Source organism: Aquarana catesbeiana, linkage group LG11, assembly GCF_042186555.1.
Source record: "Aquarana catesbeiana isolate 2022-GZ linkage group LG11, ASM4218655v1, whole genome shotgun sequence".
Taxonomy (NCBI): Eukaryota; Metazoa; Chordata; class Amphibia; order Anura; family Ranidae; genus Aquarana; species Aquarana catesbeiana.
Window position 1 is genome coordinate 268108935 of NC_133334.1, and position 19272 is coordinate 268128206.

Genomic DNA, 19272 nt, shown 5'->3' on the forward strand with positions numbered 1-19272 from the left:
GGGGGGGCGTAAATCTTCTGGAGTTGAAGTGGTTAAAAGAAAATGTTGAATTGTCTCCTGCTGTACATCCATTGTCATTCAGTGATGCAAGCCCGTCTCCTTCTTCACACTCGCCTGGCCCCCACTGCTGAAGTAAACACTGACATATATAGACATGTCCATATATGGTCAATGACATCACACGGGTGAGCCCGCCCCTATGTTTACTTCAGCAACAGAGACTGGAAGATGTGGCATGAGGGAAGTAATGGGATCCCCAGTTCATCTTGGGGTCCCCACTGCCAAAGTAAACAAAGTGGCTCAGCCACCCAGGTTGACCTCAATGTTTTTCGCCCCCCTGGCTTTAAAATGTGACAGCAGCTGCGGAGGGGAGAGGAACCTCCCCAACATCTATGCTGACTAACCTGATCCATATACTTATCTATTTTCAACTCGCTCTGGTCCGGTCACATGATCCCCTGCACCAGCCAGCAGCAGCCACAAGGGAGAGGGAAGTGCGCTCAACAACGGTTGCAATGGCCTGGGAGCCGTGATATCACCCGTAGGCTCCTATGACATCTGTTGTTGGTGTTTCCTCCTCTCCCCTGCAGCTGCGTGGAGTATCATGCGTTTTTTTTTTTTCCAACTTACAGTTTGGCACATTTGTAGTGCGGCAAATGCACGCCTGCTAACTGCGTTTTCAGGTGCTGTAAACAATTAATGATACCGCTAGCAAAACGTGCGTTTTTCATGCATTTGCAGTGTGTTTTTTGTGCATTTCCAAAACATGCCTCAAAATGCTAATTTCCTGTGTGTCTTGTTGCGCTTTCTGGAAACATGAAGTGTAAATGGGGGCCTAAAGGAATAGTTTTTGGGGGACTGGAATAGTTTGGCTAGGTTGTGCTTGTTGTCCAGATATATATTATATATTGATGAAGATCTGCAAATTGAATAATGATCAAAAAAAATTATTTACTGCAGACATTTATATAGTGTTGTCAGTTTTTATGCTGAACTTTACACATTGTACATTCACATCACTTCCCACCCCCAAGGAACATACAATCTGAGGTGCCCAACTCACATTCATATACTAGGAACAATTTAGACAGGAGACAATTAACTTACCAGCATGTCTTTGCAGTGTGGGAGGAAACTGGAGTACAAGGAGGAAACCCACACAGGCACAGGGAGAACATACAACGTCTGTGCAGATAGTGTTCTGGCTGAGAAGCAAACCCAGGACCCCAGAGCTGCCACACAGAAGTGCTAATGGCCAGGTCCATATGGTGCCCTACAGGCAGAACTTCTAATGATTTCCTTAGTCACATAAGATGCAATCATTTCTTCCGCCATCTTTACTAAGTCAGGGTTTTTCATGTCATACGGTTTGAAACAGTCAGCAGCAGCATTTTTCTGGACAATGTTATGAATGTAGGTGCGGGGATCTTCTATCAGATGTTCCAGTTCCTCAGTTGGCAGCTCCTTAAGGATCTCATCGATGGGCGGGATTGGAGCGTTGCGCATAAAGCTTTCAAAATCCCCCAATCCTACAGGTGAACAAACAGAATGACATTAACACCACTCAAAATGCACTTTACAAATTTAAATTCCCCACAATTTTTTCTCAGAAAGGCAGAAACATTAAAGTGTTTGTAAACCCGTTACACATACACAGAGATGAAACAAATCTCCCTACATAAGTTGTACCTGTTTATCTGCGGTCTTCTCTTCTCTACATCATTTGAAAGTGCAGAATTTATACAGCTTGTCTGAGAGTTCGGAAAATGGGGCAGGATCTTATGTTTCACACTGCAGTGCTAAGTAAGGAGAGCTCTGAGAGCTGATTGGAGGGAACAGACCTCCCTTCACACAGCCCACAGGAACAGAGCTGAGGCTGCCAATCAGCTGGATCTCCCTTCCCCTGTCACCTTTGTTTCTCTTGGTGTCAGGAAAACTTGTCAGAAGTGTTCATATTTCATGTCTGAGGTTTACAACCACTTTAACTGACAAAGCACATTTTTTTACTGACAGAATTAAAGTGGTTCCAAAATCAAAGGTGCCAGGTACTAGGTGTAATCCTGGATTTGTCCTTTTCGGGCCCCCAGACGATGTCCAAGGAGACGAAATGCGTCGGATAGGACCTCACTGCCACCATTTTTATCTGTACAGCACTGGTTTTATCTATTTACATGTGAGTGTAATTCCTCTACAATAAATTTGTCATACTTTTTCCATACGGGATTACACTATATGGCCTTTCTTGGTTTTTCCCCATCCATCGTAACCACCTTTACTGAGGACATCACCCCTGAGGCTTGCACCGTTTCATACACCATCTTTGGATCTTCTTCCACCTCCCACGGAAGTTCATCAGCCGTTGATGACCAAAGCTTGTTTGACCCAATTGAACGTAGGTTTTATTGGGTCCAAAGGTTCCGGTAAGCCTTCTTATTGTTGGTGGTGGTGTACCTTCGAATCATCTTTTTCTTTGTCTATGGATACGTGCAATATGAAGTCATATACATATCGAGGACCACTATCACTTTGCAAGACACATTCCTTGAGGACTTTTAGGACTTTTCGATCTTTTTATATACTTTTTATGTCCTCTTTTGTGACATGTGCATTGAGGAATCTATTGCTCTTCATATTGGTTTCTGCTTATATCCTACTGGCTGTGTTAGCTGCTTGCTGTTTGGGTAGCGCAGAATTATTTGTTATATATTTTGTCTAAAAATCAAAGGTGCCAGGTACTAGGTGTAATCCTGGACTTGTCTTTTTCAGGCCCCAAATCTAATCGTCAAAAGCTTGTAGACGTTACCTTCATAACATCTCTAATATTCACCTCTTTTTAACTAATGAAACCACCATGATAATCCCTCTCCATAGGCTATCCCTTCTTCAGTCTTTCATGCTGCCAGACTCCTCTACATTACCAACTGCTCATTGTCTCCCACCCACTCTCTGCCAATCCCTACACTGGCCTCCCATTGCCCAGCAAAGTCAATTCATAATGTACAAATATATAAAGGGTCCATATAGTGAACTTGGTGTTGAGTTATTCACTTTAAGGTCATCACAGAGGACAAGGGGGCACTCTTTACATCTAGAGGAAAAGAGATTTTATCGCCAAATATGGAAAGGTTTCTTCACAGTAAGAGCTGTGAAAATGTGGAATAGACTCCCTCCATAGGTGGTTCTGGCCATCTCAGTAGATTATTTTAAGAAAGGTCTGGACGGGGGCGTGGCCTAGCACCAGAGTGAGATGGCTGCCTAGAGAGAGATCTCCGCCATCCCAGATCGTAAGAAAGCCCTCAGCGCCTGCAATACCTCACCCTACAAGCCGCAAGATGACGGGCAGGAGTAGCTCTGCCACCCGCTCACAGCTGGACCCAGCAACCCAGCTGAGTAGGAACATTCCGGCGATGTTCCGGACTCAGCACACAGAAACACAGGCCACATCTCCAGCCGTGGACTGTAGTTACACCAGCAGTGCGGCCGCGGCTGATAACCCCGCAGTGTCTCCGAGGGGCGCATCCTCATCACGATCCTCCCCTTTCTTATGCCTGGCAGATCTCCAGAGTGTGGCCCTGGATATCAAGAGTGCTCTAACGGCAGCAGTGGCGGACCTCAAAACAGAGAATAAAGCAATGAACTCATGGGTGGAACATGTGGAGTCGACCGCCATGACACATGGTGCAGCCATACACCAGGTACAGCGAGCAGTCAGTGCACAGGGACAACACCTTATCGACAGGCACAGACATATGGAAGATCTCGACAATAGGAGTCGCAGGTGCAATCTCCGTGTTAGGGGGATCCCTGAGTCTGTAGAGGGCCCCCAGTTACAAGCGGTGGTCTGGGCCATTTTTAACACCCTTTTGGGCAGACCACCAGATGCGCCTGTCGAGATGGAGAGATGCCACAGCGCACTGAGGCCAAGGGGCAGGGACACAGACCCACCCAGAGATGCTATATGCTGCCTGGTCAGTTTCACCCAGAAAGAAGAGATCCTGCGCCTGGCCCGCAACCATATACACCTGGAACATGAGGGGGCACGTATCCAGCTGTTCCAGGATTTGTCCGCCATCACCCTGCAACACAGGAGGGATCTCCGCCCTCTACTACAAGCCTTATGAGAGAGAGACACAATCCATATCGATGGAAGTTCCCATTCTGCCTCCAAGCGACAAATGGCAATCACATGGCCCAACTGAGAACACCAGCTGACTTGCGACTTTTCTGCGATACCTTAGGAATTCCAGTGGTCCCCGTCCCATACTGGTACGGAGCCTTTCTGCAGCCTGAGCCCTGGATCCCTACCCAGCCTGGAGATACTCCACGGTCGCAGAGGAGCAGACCACGTCGCCGCAGACACTCAGCCAACTCACCACCGAGATGCAGAGGGGACATGGAAACCGACGAAAGCCCACGCGTTTCCCCATCGTCTGCGAGACGCAAAACTGACAACTGAGTGCACAGGATTCGAAAGGTTGAGTTGTACTGCTGTTTGTTCCTGTCCCTAGGTTTGCCTCTTAATTTATCCTGCAAGGTAAGCTGGACTCTAACTGTACACTGATGGTTTTCACCTTGCGATTGACTGATGCAGTATTTCCTGACACCAGCTCAAGTTCTTTCACGAGCACGGTGATGCCCATTACATCGCCAATGAGTAAAGTGTCCTCTCTTATATGCACCAGGAGCTAACATAAACTTATTCATGCAGTTCTGCTAACAGAGTATGAAACTGGTGATTCTACCAAAGTTCCTTGAACCGGCACTAGACAGAGGCAGGCGACCGCCTCCCAGGTACTGATACAACTCTTGTATCCTTCCCGGTTCAGGTCCCATTGCAAGGAGATCTCCTCCGCACAAGGTGGTAGTCGAGTTATAGGAAGAGGCGTGTTCTTCCTCCCCCTTGGCACACTGACTCTCCAGGCTGCATGTGGGCAGTCATTGCATGACAAGATGAACAAACCTCTGATTTTCTGGCTACTGGACATTGTCAAAGTCTGCTGTAATGGATACTTTACCCTTGGTGTCACCCCCGTCCCAGCCACCTCTCCCACCCTCCACCTGATGTTCGGTTTTGAGACATTATTTGGGGTAGGGTGAAGACTTAAACTCATCAGTTTGTTTTTGCAAAATGAATAATGACCGCTTGGAAAATCGCGCAGGATACCACTCCTATGGGCCCTGGGGCTAAGGGACAAACATAGTTTTGTCAATTCTGTATGGTGTGGGAGTTTTTGTTTTTGTTTTGTTCTTTTTGTTTTATTGTTATGTATTACTTCACTCCCTGATATGACACTTTGATAGCTTACGGATAACCCTGGAGTCGGTAAACTCTATCCCAGACATCCATGCCAAACTATGGCTGCGGGAAAGATGGACCAGAGGTCCTGGGGTAGGGGGTGACCCTTACCCTGTTCACACGAGCCTTTACAGGCTATAGGGGGCCTCATATTGAAGGAAAATACAGAGCTATATATCCTTCTCTATGCGAGTACTTGTTGCAACAGAAACAGATACGAGGTACCAGGGGGAAACGAGGGCCCCTGACTATTAGATCCACCGGGAACTTGGTGGTCTGGAGCTCGGGGATCCTAGCATCCTGAGTGGGTCTACCTGGAGGCCGTCGCATTGCTAGAAGGTTGAAATGGTTAAGAGTATTAAATGATAATAGTTTGTAATGATATCTCTCTATCTTGTTAGACCACAATGTAAGTAAACATATACTGCTGGATAGCATGGTGTTATAGGGTGCTGCACCTGACCCGTCGGGGCTCTCTGGTTGATTGGGGGGAGTGGAGACCGGAGTGGGCCCTTCTCACCTGGTGCGGGGGGGGGGGGCCCTCGCTGTACCACTCCACCCAGCAAAGCCAAGGTTTTTCGTTGTTCTCCATCCTCACTCTCATGGATCTTTGGTTGGCAGGAAGTGCACATACTCCTTAGGTGTTAGGTTTCTTCCCCACCTCAGGGAGGCAGGTATCCCCCTTGAAACTAGCCGGCATTACCCCACATGACTTGTGCCTGTCACCCTTGCTCATACTAGGTAACTCAGCTGGACTGGTATTACCTCCGGTCCTTTTCTAGCGAGCCCCATATAGGGGAGAGCTCGCTGGCCATAGGGTTAAGCCTCTCTTGGGTTACTGACGAATCCTAAGTGCCTGTACAGAGTGGGCTTAACCTATACTCCTGCTTTCTTGCGTTATCTTTAATTCCCCTTTTTCTCTCTTTATCTATTTCTAGCCTTTCTATCTGTCTCTTTACCCTGGTTCTCTCTTGCCTGCACCCTTTTCTCCCCTTCCTATAGACCCCTTCCCCGGGGGGGAAGAACAGCACCTTTGCTTACCAAACATGCCTTCTGCAATGCAAACATTGGCTCCCTTATCTCTCAAAGTCTATTCTTTGAACGCTAAGGGCCTTAGTAGCCTTAGCAGTATTCTTGCTGAGGCCCATCGCCAGAGCTCAAGTGATATTTTTGCAAAAAACTCATTTTAAATCAGGATCCACCCCTCGCTTATTCAATAGCCGATTCCTGGAGGTCTATCATGCGTCCTGCCGCGATTCTAAAGCGAAAGGGTTTCTATAGTGCTTGCTAAATCATTCCCATTCCACATAATTGATAAAGTCATTGACCCAGAAGGCAGATTTATCTTTCTAAAAGGAACCTGAAAGAATAGACCGGTGACCTTGGCAAACATTTATTGCCCCAACTCCAAGCAGGTGACCTTCCTAAAGAAGTCCTCCTACAACTCACCCTGTTTCAGACGGGCCCATTGATTTTGGGGGGGGGGGACTTTAATATGGCACTAGACCCACTCCTTGATACCGCCTCAGGTACCGCTTCAATCCCATTTTCTGCGTTACGCCAGATCAAGCTTACCCTTGCCTCCCTTGCACTTCACGAAACATGGCGAACGTTATAGCCTCAGGGGAAAGACTTCATGTTTTTCTCACCCCCACATAACCGCTACTCGAGGTTAGATTATTTCTTTATTCGTCAGACAGATTTGACCTTCCTGCAGGGAGCGACCATAGAGAGTATGGGGAGCTTGAATCAGTCATGGAAACATGGTGCTGAATGACTAACAGTTGTTGTGGATCTATTGTTTCTCCTTGACTCAGGTCGCATGCTTGCATCACAGCGTGCTGCATTTTTTTTTTACATATTATCTCTATGATAGACAGTGCTACATCCAGAAATTGTCAGTTTTTACCTTATGCAATCTCCTATTGTTTATGCTTTCCTTTCAATGATTAAAATGTTTTTCTACTAATTGTTCTAATAAAGTTATATCAGGTAAACCGCAGTTTGTTCCTTTTCCTTCACGGAAGGTAAGGACACCTTGGGTCCTATTCCCACTCCCCTTTTGTTTTGACTACTTCTCCTGTTCTGACAAGGAACACCACCCTATTAGGTGAGCCGGTAGCCTGTTACCTGAATTGACCAATGATACTGGTCATCAGGACCCCTCCCATTGCGTTTTTTACTACGATTTGTAATGCATCAGTGACCAATGGCAATACATTTAACCCCCCTCCGTGCTGTATATTACTGAAATGTAATACCATTGGTAATTAACCTCCCCTCAGCCACCTCCAACCCCCCCAAATCTACAGAGTTAATTAAGCTGCAATCATCTGCTTACTTGTGCGATACACACTGCAGTCATTCAGTGTTTAGTTCCTCCTCCTCCGTTCCTCTTGGTCACGGCACCAGAAGCACTCTATGATGCTCCTGTGAGTCCTCCCATCCCGCCTCCCATCATCACCGGTGTTCTGACGAGAAAGGGCTCTCCCCCCCCATCGGATAGTGTCGGCCCTGTACAGCGCAGGCGCAGCGCTTGCGCAGTAGGGAGGACAAAGGAGACGGCGAAAGTCTCTGTGTAGAGCTGATGAACAGCTGTTAATCTTCGGAGACCTTCGGCAACTCCTTTGTCCTCCGTACTGCGCAAACGCTGCGCCTGCACAATCACAGGGCGAACACTATCCTATGGGGGACAAGACACCCGGCCTCTCAGTGAGTGACGTCATGCCGGGCCGGCCGAAACAACAAAGCGCCTGTCAGGGGGGGAGTCCGAGTATCTCCACTGGCAGGGAAGGCAAATAAAGGGCTGACACGTTGGCTTGTGCCGGGTGCAGGAGTGCACTCGGCACATCGTTGCAACTGCAGCTATTAGCGGCTGGTGTGTACAATCGCACACACAATTTCCAGCCAGTTTTTAGAAGCCTACTTCACCTGTACCCCCCCCCCCCCCTGCAGTAAACTGTATCACCCAGGGCATCTGCCCCTTCCGGCCCTGCTGCTACAAATAAAATAATACATTTTCGCACTGAGCAAAACAAACATCAGAATAAGCATATTACCTGCGGTTTCTTCAACTGCTCTTCCAGCTCTTCTTTTAGCCAATGCTTTAGCTTTTTCTTCAGCCGCTGCGTTCGCCTTTTTTGAAGCCACTATTTTAGCCTGTTTTTCAGCCTCTGCTTTAGCCTTTCCTTCAGCCTCTGCTTTAGCCTTTTCTTTAGCCTCTAAATCCACTATTTTAGCCTTTAGTTCAGCCACTATTTTAGTCTGTTTTTCAGCCTCTGCTTTAGCCTTTCCTTTAGCCTCTGCTTTAGCCTTTTCTTTAGCCTCTAAATCCACTATTTTAGCCTTTAGTTCAGCCACTATTTTAGTCTGTTTTTCAGCCTCTGCTTTGGCCTGTTTTTCAGCCTCTGCTTTAGCCTGTTTTTCAGCCTCTGCTTTAGCCTTTTCTTTAGCCTCTAAATCCACTATTTTAGCCTTTAGTTCAGCCACTATTTTAGTCTGTTTTTCAGCCTCTGCTTTGGCCTGTTTTTCAGCCTCTGCTTTAGCCTTTCCTTCAGCCTCTGCTTTAGCCTTTTCTTTACCCTCTAAATCCACTATTTTAGCCTTTAGTTCAGCCACTATGTTAGCCTGTTTTTCAGCCTTAGCCTTTAGCTCAGCCACTATTTTAGTCTGTTTTTCAGCCTCTGCTTTAGCCTGTTTTTCAGCCTCTGCTTTAGCCTTTTCTTTACCCTCTAAATCCACTATTTTAGCCTTTAGTTCAGCCACTATTTTAGTCTGTTTTTCAGCCTCTGCTTTGGCCTGTTTTTCAGCCTCTGCTTTAGCCTGTTTTTCAGCCTCTGCTTTAGCCTTTTCTTTAGCCTCTAAATCCACTATTTTAGCCTTTAGTTCAGCCACTATTTTAGTCTGTTTTTCAGCCTCTGCTTTGGCCTGTTTTTCAGCCTCTGCTTTAGCCTGTTTTTCAGCCTCTGCTTTAGCCTTTTCTTTAGCCTCTAAATCCACTATTTTAGCCTTTAGTTCAGCCACTATTTTAGTCTGTTTTTCAGCCTCTGCTTTGGCCTGTTTTTCAGCCTCTGCTTTAGCCTGTTTTTCAGCCTCTGCTTTAGCCTTTTCTTTAGCCTCTAAATCCACTATTTTAGCCTTTAGTTCAGCCACTATTTTAGCCTGTTTTTCAGCCTCTGCTTTAGCCTTTCCTTCAGCCTCTGCTTTAGCCTTTTCTTTAGCCTCTAAATCCACTATTTTAGCCTTTAGTTCAGCCACTATTTTAGTCTGTTTTTCAGCCTCTGCTTTAGCCTGTTTTTCAGCCTCTGCTTTAGCCTTTCCTTCAGCCTCTGCTTTAGCCTTTTCTTTACCCTCTAAATCCACTATTTTAGCCTTTAGTTCAGCCACTATTTTAGCCTGTTTTTCAGCCTCTGCTTTAGCCTTTCCTTCAGCCTCTGCTTTAGCCTTTTCTTTACCCTCTAAATCCACTATTTTAGCCTTTAGTTCAGCCACTATTTTAGCCTGTTTTTCAGCCTCTGCTTTAGCCTTTTCTTTACCCTCTAAATCCACTATTTTAGTGTTTAGTTCAGCCACTATTTTAGCCTGTTTTTCAGCCTCTGCTTTAGCCTTTCCTTCAGCCTCTGCTCTAGCCTTTTCTTTAGCCTCGAAATCCACTATTTTAGCCTTTAGTTCAGCCACTATTTTAGTCTGTTTTTCAGCCTCTGCTTTAGTCTTTTCTTCAGCCTCTGCTTTAGTCTTTTCTTTGGCCTCTGCTTTAGTCTTTTCTTCGGCCTCTGCTCTAGCCTTTTCTTCAGCCTCTGCTTTAGCCTTTTTTAAAGCCACTATTTTAGCCTGTTTTTCAGCCTCTGCTTTAGCCTTTTCTTTAGCCTCTAAATCCACTATTTTAGCCTTTAGTTCAGCCACTATTTTGGCCTGTTTTTCAGCCTCTGCTTTAGCCTTTTCTTCAACCTCTGCTCTAGCCTTTTCTTCAGCCTCTGCTCTAGCCTTTTCTTCAGCCTCTAAATCCACTATTTTAGCCTTTAGTTCAGCCACTATTTTAGCCTGTTTTTCAGCCTCTGCTTTAGCCTTTTTTAAAGCCACTATTTTAGCCTTTTCTTCAGCCTCTGCTTTAGCCTTTTCTTCAGCCTCTGCTTTCGCCTTTTCTTCAGCCTCTGCTTTCGCCTTTATTAAAGCCTCTATTTTAGCCTGTTTTGCGGCCTTTTCTTCAGCCTTTTCTTCAGTCTTTTCTTTAGCCTTTTCTTTACCCTTTTTTCTAGACTTTTTTCCAGCTACTATTACATACCACAATACCCCAATGGCATATGCTAGCGCACATGCAGTAAGCTGTATTGCTGTTCCTTTTAAAGATGGTCTTCTTTCTAGAACAGAAAGACACACAGGATTCAAAAATAAACACTAAATAAATAAATAATGATTAAAAGGTAGGACACCTCTAGAATATGATTTTGTAGTGATATTTGTACTGATCTTTAATAAATATGCGTATTGACCTTCATCTCTCCAACATTTACAAATATTTATTGAATTCGCGAAGTCCATTTGTTGAGTGTAAAGTCCCTGATGCCTTCATCCCCGGTGTGGTCCTTTTCTTTGGATGTTCAGAATAAATAGATGCCAGTCACTTTATTGTATTTTAAATTCAGATAAAATGGAAAATTGAGCACTTACCTTTCCGTAATTTTCCTTTCCTGGTGCCTTCAGGGCAGCATACGCATGGTTGGTTGCTCCACCCCCGGCCAACCCACAGGACCATTATAACTCTATAAAAGAGAGTGACACCCCCCTCATTCTCGTAACTAAACTCAATTCAGCCACAAGAATTGAACAAGGGAGGGGAATATGCTGCCATGAAGGCACCAGAAAAGGAAAATTACGGAAAGGTAAACATTCAATTTTCCATTTTCCTGGTGCCTTCATGGCAGCATACGTATGGTAAATAACTTGCTACCAGGGAGGGAATGCTGAAGAAAACAGAATTTTTAATTGACTATTACGAAACAGAAAATCGTAAGGTCCTCCTCCCAAGATCCCGGGAGGTGAGACTAGCTGGATCTAGGCTGTAGTGAGCCATAAAACGTGGAGAACGAGGACCAACTTGCTGCTTTGCAGATTATCTCAGGGGGGACCTTTACCAAGGCTGCCCATGAAGATGAAATCCCTCGTCGAGTGCGCATTCACTTCCTGAGGAACAGGAAGCCCACTTGCCCGGTAAACCCTGTGTATAATCCTCACAATCCATCCCGCTATTGGGGGCGGGCCTCGCTCTCTTTTATAGAGTTATAATGGTCCTGTGGGTTGGCCAGGGGTGGAGCAACCAACCATGCATATGCTGCCATGAGGGCACCAGGAAAGAGTTTTTTTTGCACAGAGCAATATGAATAATAAAGAGGGGGAGGTGTTGATCAGGATTAGGGGCCTGCAGGGGGCATACTGCCAGGCAGGGAATGCCTCTGCTACCTATGATTGGCTGCTTCCTTTGACAGCTGCCTGAGCTCAATCACTGATCAGGATATCGCTAAATACAAAAGATCACATACATCAAGATGGGCCTGAATCTCTTCTAGACCTCTCTATGTTTATTTCAAACATCTCTGGTTTTTACCTTCAACAAATTAACCACTTGCTCACTGGGCACTTAAACCCCCTTCCTAACCAGGCCAATTTTCAGCTTCCAGTGCTCTCACATTTTGAATGACAATTATTCAGTCATGCAACACTGCACCCATATGAAATTTTTGTCCTTTTTTGCACACAAATAGAGCTTTCTTTTGGTGGAGTTTAATCACCACTGGGGTTTTTCTTTTTTGCAATACAAATAAAAAAAGACCGAACATTTTGTAAAAAAAAATGAATTTTTCTTCATTTCTGTTATACACTTTTGCAAATTAGTGATTTTTCTTCATAAATTTTGACCAAAATTTATATTGCTACATATCTTTGGTAAAAATAACCCAAATCGGTGTATATTATTTGGTCTTTGTGAAGGTTATAGAGTCTACAAGCTATGGTGCCAAACACTGAAATTTGATTACACCTGATGTACTGACGGCCTATTTCTTGAGGCCCTAACAAGCCAGGAAAGTACAAATACCCCCCAAATGACCCTTTTTGGAAATTAGACATTCCAAGGTATTTAGTAAGAGGCATGGTGAGTTTTTTTGAAGTTGTATTTTCACAATTCTTTGCAAAATGAAGATTTTTTTTTTTCTTCACAAAATTGTCATATTAACAGGTTATTTCTCTCACATGGCATTTGCATACTTGCAACCAGGGCCGGTACAAGGCAGGGGCAGATGCCCTGGGCGTAAACAGTTTACTGCAGGGAGGGGGGCACAGGTGAAGTGGGCTTCTAAAAACTGGCTGGAAATTGTGTGTGCGATTGTACACACCAGCTGCTAATTGCTGCAGTTGCAACGATGTGCCAAGTGCGCTCGGGCACAAGCCAACATGTCAGCCCTTCACTTGCCTTCCCTGTCAGTGGAGATACTCTGACTTCTCCCCTGACAGGCGCTTCGTGGTTTCGCCCGGCCCGGCGTGACGACACACACTGAGAGGCCGGGTGTCTTGTCCTCCATCTGATAGTGTCCACCCTGTAGTGCGCAAGCGCAGCACTTGCGCAGTTTGGAGGACAAAGGAGACGCCGAAAGTCTCTGAAGATTAACAGCTGTTCATCAGCTCTACACAGAGACTTTCGGCGTCTCCTTTGTCCTCCGTACTGCGCAAGCACTGCGCCTGCTCAGTTCAGGGCGGACACTATCCGATGGGGGGGGCCTTTCTCGTCAGAACACCGGTGATGATGGGAGGCGGGATGGGAGGACTCACAGGAGCATCATAGAGTGCTGCTGGTGCCGTGACCAAGAGGAACCGAGGAGGAGGAACTAAACACTGAATGACTGCAGTGTGTATCGCACAAGTAAGCAGATGATTACAGCTTAATTAACTCTGTAGATTTGGGGGGGGGGGTTGGAGGTGGCTGAGGGGAGGTTAATTACCAATGGTATTACATTTCAGTAATATACAGCATGGAGGGGGGTTAATGTATTTCCATTGGTCACTGATGCATTAGTGACCAGTAGCAGTTAATTAACCCCTTTGTGCTGCAGTGGTGGCACCAGTGTCAGTGTTAATTAACACTGACACTGGTGCCACTAATGCAGCAGAAAGGGGTTAATTAACTGCTACTGGTCACTAATGCTTCAGTGACCAATGGCAATACATTAACCCCCCTCCATGCTGTATATTACATATTGGGTCAAACACCAGTGATAAGAACAAAGTCCCAATTACTCGATTGCATGGACCTCCTATCACATGTAATCACATTAGGATCAAAACAAGCTGGCTGGCTAATCACAGCTACCTGTCCTTCCGGGATTCGAGAAGCGCAGTGACGTCAGGTGATGGAGCAAAGTCCGGAAGGACAGGTAGCTGCGATTAGCCAGCCGGCTTGTTTTGATCCTTATGCGATTACATGTTTTTGCTGTAAAAGCAAAATTTTATACTTTAAATAAAGATTTTTACAGTATGAATATGCAAGTCTTTTTGTATTTTTGGGGACCATCTGTGATATTGTTTCCTGGATGGTGGGTCCACTTGCCATAAGGGGTTCCTTGGATGGTTAAAGGACCTGGCTGGGTTTAGAGCCACAAGTGTCACTGATAGGAGGTCTGTGCAATCTGGTAAGCAAGCACTTTATCAATGGTGGAGGTTACTGTCACAGGATCACTCAATTGAAAGTGGCTGATGGTGTGGATGTTACCAAAGAACTTTTTTTTATCACATTGGGACTTTTTTTATCACTGGTGCTCGACTCAGTATATTAATTAGCGCATCTCTGTTTATGAATTTATGATTTGGGACTGTATTATATATCACAGTAAAGTTTGCGGCTGCTTTAGATGTTTGTGTTTATTTTAGAATAATTAGCACTCTTTTTTGCTTTATTTGATGCATATTACAAATACCATTGGTAATTAACCACTTGCCGACCCATCACAGTGCATATACTGCTATGGGGTGGCAGCTACAGGCGTAGGATGCTGCCTGTTTCAGGGTGTCGGGCGCATGTTCCCACCCACCTACTCACCTGTGATTTGACACATCAGGAGACTGTCAGCAGATCCCAGCCAATGATTCGTGGCTGGGACATGCTGATCGGGTGTGTCAAATCACAGCCCAGAACTCTGTGTTGACAATCAATACAGGGGCTCTTTGCAGAGGGAATGATCACTTTTTTTTCTTTTCCCTGCAAAACACTGACTCTTTGTTTACATCTTCGCCCTGGGCAAAAAATGACCTTGTCCCGGCACTGCTTGCAACTACACCCCAAAACACATTCTGCAACTCCTGAGTATGGCGATACCACGTGTGTGAGACTTTTACACAGCCTGACCACATAGAGAGAGGCCCAACATGCAGGGAGCACCATCAGGTGTTCTATGGACATAAATTACACGTATAATTTCCTGACTACCTCTTAAAAATTCTGAAGGCCCTGGAGTACCAGGACAATGGAAACGACCAAAAAGTTACCCCTTTTTGGAAAGTAAACACCCCAACGTATATTCTATGAGGCATAATGAGTCATTTCAACATATCATTTTTTTCCCCACAATGTTTTGGAAAATGTGGAAAGAAAACTTTTTTTTTTTTTTTTACACAAAGTTGTCCATTTATAAGATATTCCCAACACATAGCATGTATATAGAAAAAAAATGACACCCCAAAATATATATTCTGCTACTCCTCCTGAGTATAACGATACCACATGTGTGAGACTTTTACACAGCCTGGCCACATACAGAGGCCCAACATGCAGGGAGCACCATCAGGTGTTCTAGGGGCATAAATTTCAAATTTAATTTGACTACCTATTACACTTTTGTGAGGCACTGATGGGCACTGTAGTGGCACGGATGAGAATTGATGTGACATGGATGAGCACTGATGTGGCACGGATGAGCACTGATGTGACATTGATGTGGCATGGATGAGCACTGATGTGGCATGGATGTGGCACGGATGAGCACTAATGTGGAATGGATGTGGCATGAATGAGCACTGATGTGGCACGGATGAGCACTGATGTGGCACGGATGAGCACTGATGTGGCATGAATGTGACAATTAAGGAAACCTTAGCACCTATGGATAATAAGAAAATAATCAACAAAACACCAGCTGCAGTAAAAAAACAAAAGACAATATGAAAAACAGTTTGCTGTGCTTAGTGTTAATCAAATTCATATACACACATATAAAACTAATTCAGTCCCAATAGGTGATGATATAAAGTCCTGTGCGATCTGCAGCAGGTTCCAGTGTGAACCCAGCCTAAGCGTGTGGGGATACCCCTGTAGAAGTCTGTTGACTGACCTCTCATGCAGAGAAAAACCTCATATAGATGGATGGAAATGACAAAAGGAGATCCTCATTGCGCAATGCCATTATAAACGAGTTTATTGCATAAAAAGTAAAATAGTTCCACTCACATTTAAAAGTGACTTATAGTCCTGGCACCCAGCGTGTTTAGCAGGCGATTAATATGGGTAATCGGACCTTTCATGAAAACTGACGCTCGCGGCATTCCTCTTGATTCCTGGGTAGTTTCGTATGGGCAGAAGTTTCGCGATGACGTGGTAAAACCTTAATGGATGTGGCACGGATGATCATTGATGTGGCACGGATGAGCATGAATGAGCCATGGATGGAGCATGGATGGATGAGCCATGGATGGAGCATGGATGGATGAGCCATGGATGGAGTATGGATGGATGGATGAGCCATGGATGGAGCACGCATGGATGCATGGAGCACAGCTGGAGCATGGATGGATGAGCCATGGATGGAGCACAGATGGATGGATGAGCCATGGATGGAGCATGGATGGAGCACGGGTGAATGGATGAGCCTTAATTGGAGCATGGATGGATGAATGGAGCATGGATGAGCCATGGATAGAGCACACATGGATGGATGGATGAGCCTTGGATGGAGCATGGATGGAGTATGGATGGATGGAGCATGGGTGGATGGATAGATGAGCCATGGATGGAGCACGCATGGATGGATGGATGAGCCATGGATGGAGCATGGATAGAGCACAGATGGAAAGATGAGCCATGCATGAAACATGTATGCAGCATGGATGGATGGAGCATGGATGGAGACCGAATGAAGCACGGATAGATGAGCCATGGATGAAGCACGCATGCAGCATGGATGTATGGATGAGCCATGGATGGTGCACGAATGGAGCATGGATGGATAGTATGAGCCATGGATGGAGCATGGATGGATGGATGAGCCATGGATGGAGTATGGATGGATGGGATGAGCCATGTATGGAGCACGGATGGAGCATGGATGAGCCATGGATGTGATGTGGAAATATTGAGCTTCATATTTATATCAAGGGGCTTCAAGGGAACCATTGTGAGGACTTTCTACTTAAATTACCATGCCCCATTAGAGATATCTATCTATCTGTGTATATATGTGTTTTTACAGGAAGATGATTTTCCTGTTTCTCAAAAGCTGTTTTATGTCTTTGTAGCGCTGACAATATTTGTTTCTAGTTATATGTAATGCTGTAAGGTTAATAAGTTGGTATATGGCGCCATCTAGCGGCCAAAATATATAATTACAGCACCTTTATATTTCATCATTTGGGAAGTGACATGGAAGTGTTTTATTGTTTACTTCTGGACATTAATTTGACCTACCCATGATGCCGTAAACATTGGGAGAACAGAACTGTGGGAAGACTATAAAAAGGCTGGGAGCGGCCATCTTAGGTATCTTGTTCCTGGGACGCGTGGCCTGCCAGCAGGGTTCTGTGGGTGTGTGTGTGTCCCACAGAGTCGCGGCCTACCCTGTGCGGAGCGGAACAGCAGCCAGCGATCCTGCCTTAGATCGCAGCATGCTGGAGCAGCAGAAGTGATCGTTTCAAAGACCCGTGAAGGAGGTAACCGAGGACTCCTGATCGTTAGCGAACGGAACAGCGTAGCAGCACAGCTGTAACTTCAAATAGACTGAGGACTTGTGGAACGGAGACATCCATTCGTCTGGATTCAGTGCAGCGAGAGGGCTAACGGCCAGAAGTTTGCATTACACCACACACATTTATATTGATTACAAAGTGTTGCTGGGACTGATAGTCCCACGGAACAAGTTCAGAGAGAAAAACATCATACTTGCACAGACTTTAAATTAGACTTCATTACCTAGGAATTAACGTGGAATATTTGTTCCCCTTGAGAAGGATTATACAACCAATTTTACCTGGTTGCAATTACTATCGTGCATCATTCTACACCATTTCTTTTGGTCACAAGCCCTGTGGATTACAATTATTGATTCTTTAGCTAGCAGAAGACTGAAGATAACAGGACTATTTCCATCAACGCAAGGCCTTGCATTTAGTCGAAAATAGAGTGACTGCACTGTCAAAGCGGGGGGAGCTCCCTAGGGATTTAAAACTGTGGGGTGTTAATATTCTTGTAGTTTTTTTTTTGTGTTTGCTACAGTGTGCTGGAGGTGGGAAAGTGTCTAGAGTTAAAGCGTTGTCACTTTGAACACTGGTCCCGCCTGGAGACACATTGATAGGGGGTCTATTCAAGAAAACCATATATATATATGTATGTATATGTACTAAGATTGTTGTGAATATTCACTGTGCTTTCACACTACGTTTGCGTGACAGTATAGTCTTTGTAATTACTTTTTAATATCAGTTCAGTAAAAGAAGTAATTTTTGGTTAACCACAAATTTTTGTGTGCAGTGTTGTTTTTCTCCTGCAGGTGGAGCAACAAACACCCAGGTAGAGGTATAAATAATTGTAGTATATATATTGTGAGCTATAATTGGTGTCAGTATCATTACAACACTGCACTACAGCTGTGTCAAGGGGATTGAAACAGATTTAGAAGGGGTGTAAGAAATCAGAGAACAGGCCCAATCAATATCAGCCGCTCCTTCGGGGGTAAGCGCTACATCTTCAATAATCAGGTGATAACCAAGTTACCCTATTGTTTGTAGAGATAGCCATATCAGACGTTGTGTCTCCACTTGGTCTTGGGTCCTTGATATGCTAATTTCGGAACTACTTATATTAAGAGCAAAGTGGGCTGACTGTTTTTAAAACAAGAGATAGATTTAACGAAGGTAATCAGGTTTTAGACAGAGAGGCACCAAAGAGTCTAATGCTTATGTGAGAAGCATGATGACCAACTAGACTTGAAATTACAGCCAATCAGAATTTGATGCAACTGTGGACCAATGACAAGGCTTCGGGGGGGCAGAACCTGGATGGGTGGGAGTAGGGGGTAGAGGGGGGGTTATAAAAGTAGTACAGAGAGCTCCACAAGGCCTCTTCCTCTCGGTGTGCCCCCCCCTCCTGCAAGCATGGTAAGGTCTCTTTTGGCTAAGATCAAGTGTAGTATCTGTTCTTAGTTGCCAAGAGTTGGCGCTGTGCTAACCATCCCTGATCCACGGCGATGGGTTAGGGGTGGCAGCGGCTATGCAAATCCACTTGGCGTAATGGTAACCTGAACGGTTAATATCAGGGAGGACCGAAACCGTACTGCTCGACGAACAGAGGGACGTTATTAGGCCTCCTTTAGAGAAACCCGGAAGGGTTGCCTCCTGATATGGACAGAGAACCACTGGGTCTGGCCAAAGAGTCAGGTCCCTGGCCTTCTGGCTTAGATTGGTGCGGTCCTTGCTCCCCTGTTTTTCGGGAAAGAACACTGGCCCCCCTTTTCCACCGGGGGGGGGGGCGGTCAGTATTTCCTGATTGCAATTAGGTAGGAGCGATGGGGGTAGTGGTTGAACCCTTGCATCCAGGGCTCTCCCTAAGCTCTCAGAGCTCTAGGCCTTCCTGGTATGGCTGGGGGCTGCACTGGCCTAGCTGTGGGCCAGGGTTGGAGAAAAGCCCATGGTGTATGTGCACCTGGAGTGGCAGTCCAGGGGTGCCA

The 19272-nt window shown here is 45.5% G+C and overlaps 1 protein-coding gene across 1 annotated transcript; it reads right to left on the reverse strand.

Moving 5' to 3' along the window:
- Window positions 1-445: 445 nt before the first annotated feature.
- On the reverse strand, window positions 446-11048 carry LOC141111758 (uncharacterized). Its single transcript, XM_073603897.1, has 3 exons — window positions 10964-11048; window positions 8356-10653; window positions 446-1529 (listed from the first exon to the last, which is right to left on the reverse strand). Exons 1-3 carry the CDS (start codon window positions 11046-11048, stop codon window positions 1249-1251), a joined length of 2664 nt encoding a protein of 887 aa, XP_073459998.1. The 3' UTR covers window positions 446-1248.
- Between the last annotated feature and the right edge of the window lie 8224 nt (window positions 11049-19272).

Coding starts and splice junctions, on each gene's coding strand:
- LOC141111758 (XM_073603897.1), bottom strand. CDS start 11,048: ATGGTCCTGTGGGTTGGCCGGGGGTGGAGCAACCAACCATGCGTATGC. Junction 10,654..10,963: donor GAAAGGAAAATTACGGAAAG/GTAAGTGCTCAA, acceptor TTTCTGTTCTAG/AAAGAAGACCATCTTTAAAA. Junction 1,530..8,355: donor AGCAGTTGAAGAAACCGCAG/GTAATATGCTTA, acceptor GTTCACCTGTAG/GATTGGGGGATTTTGAAAGC.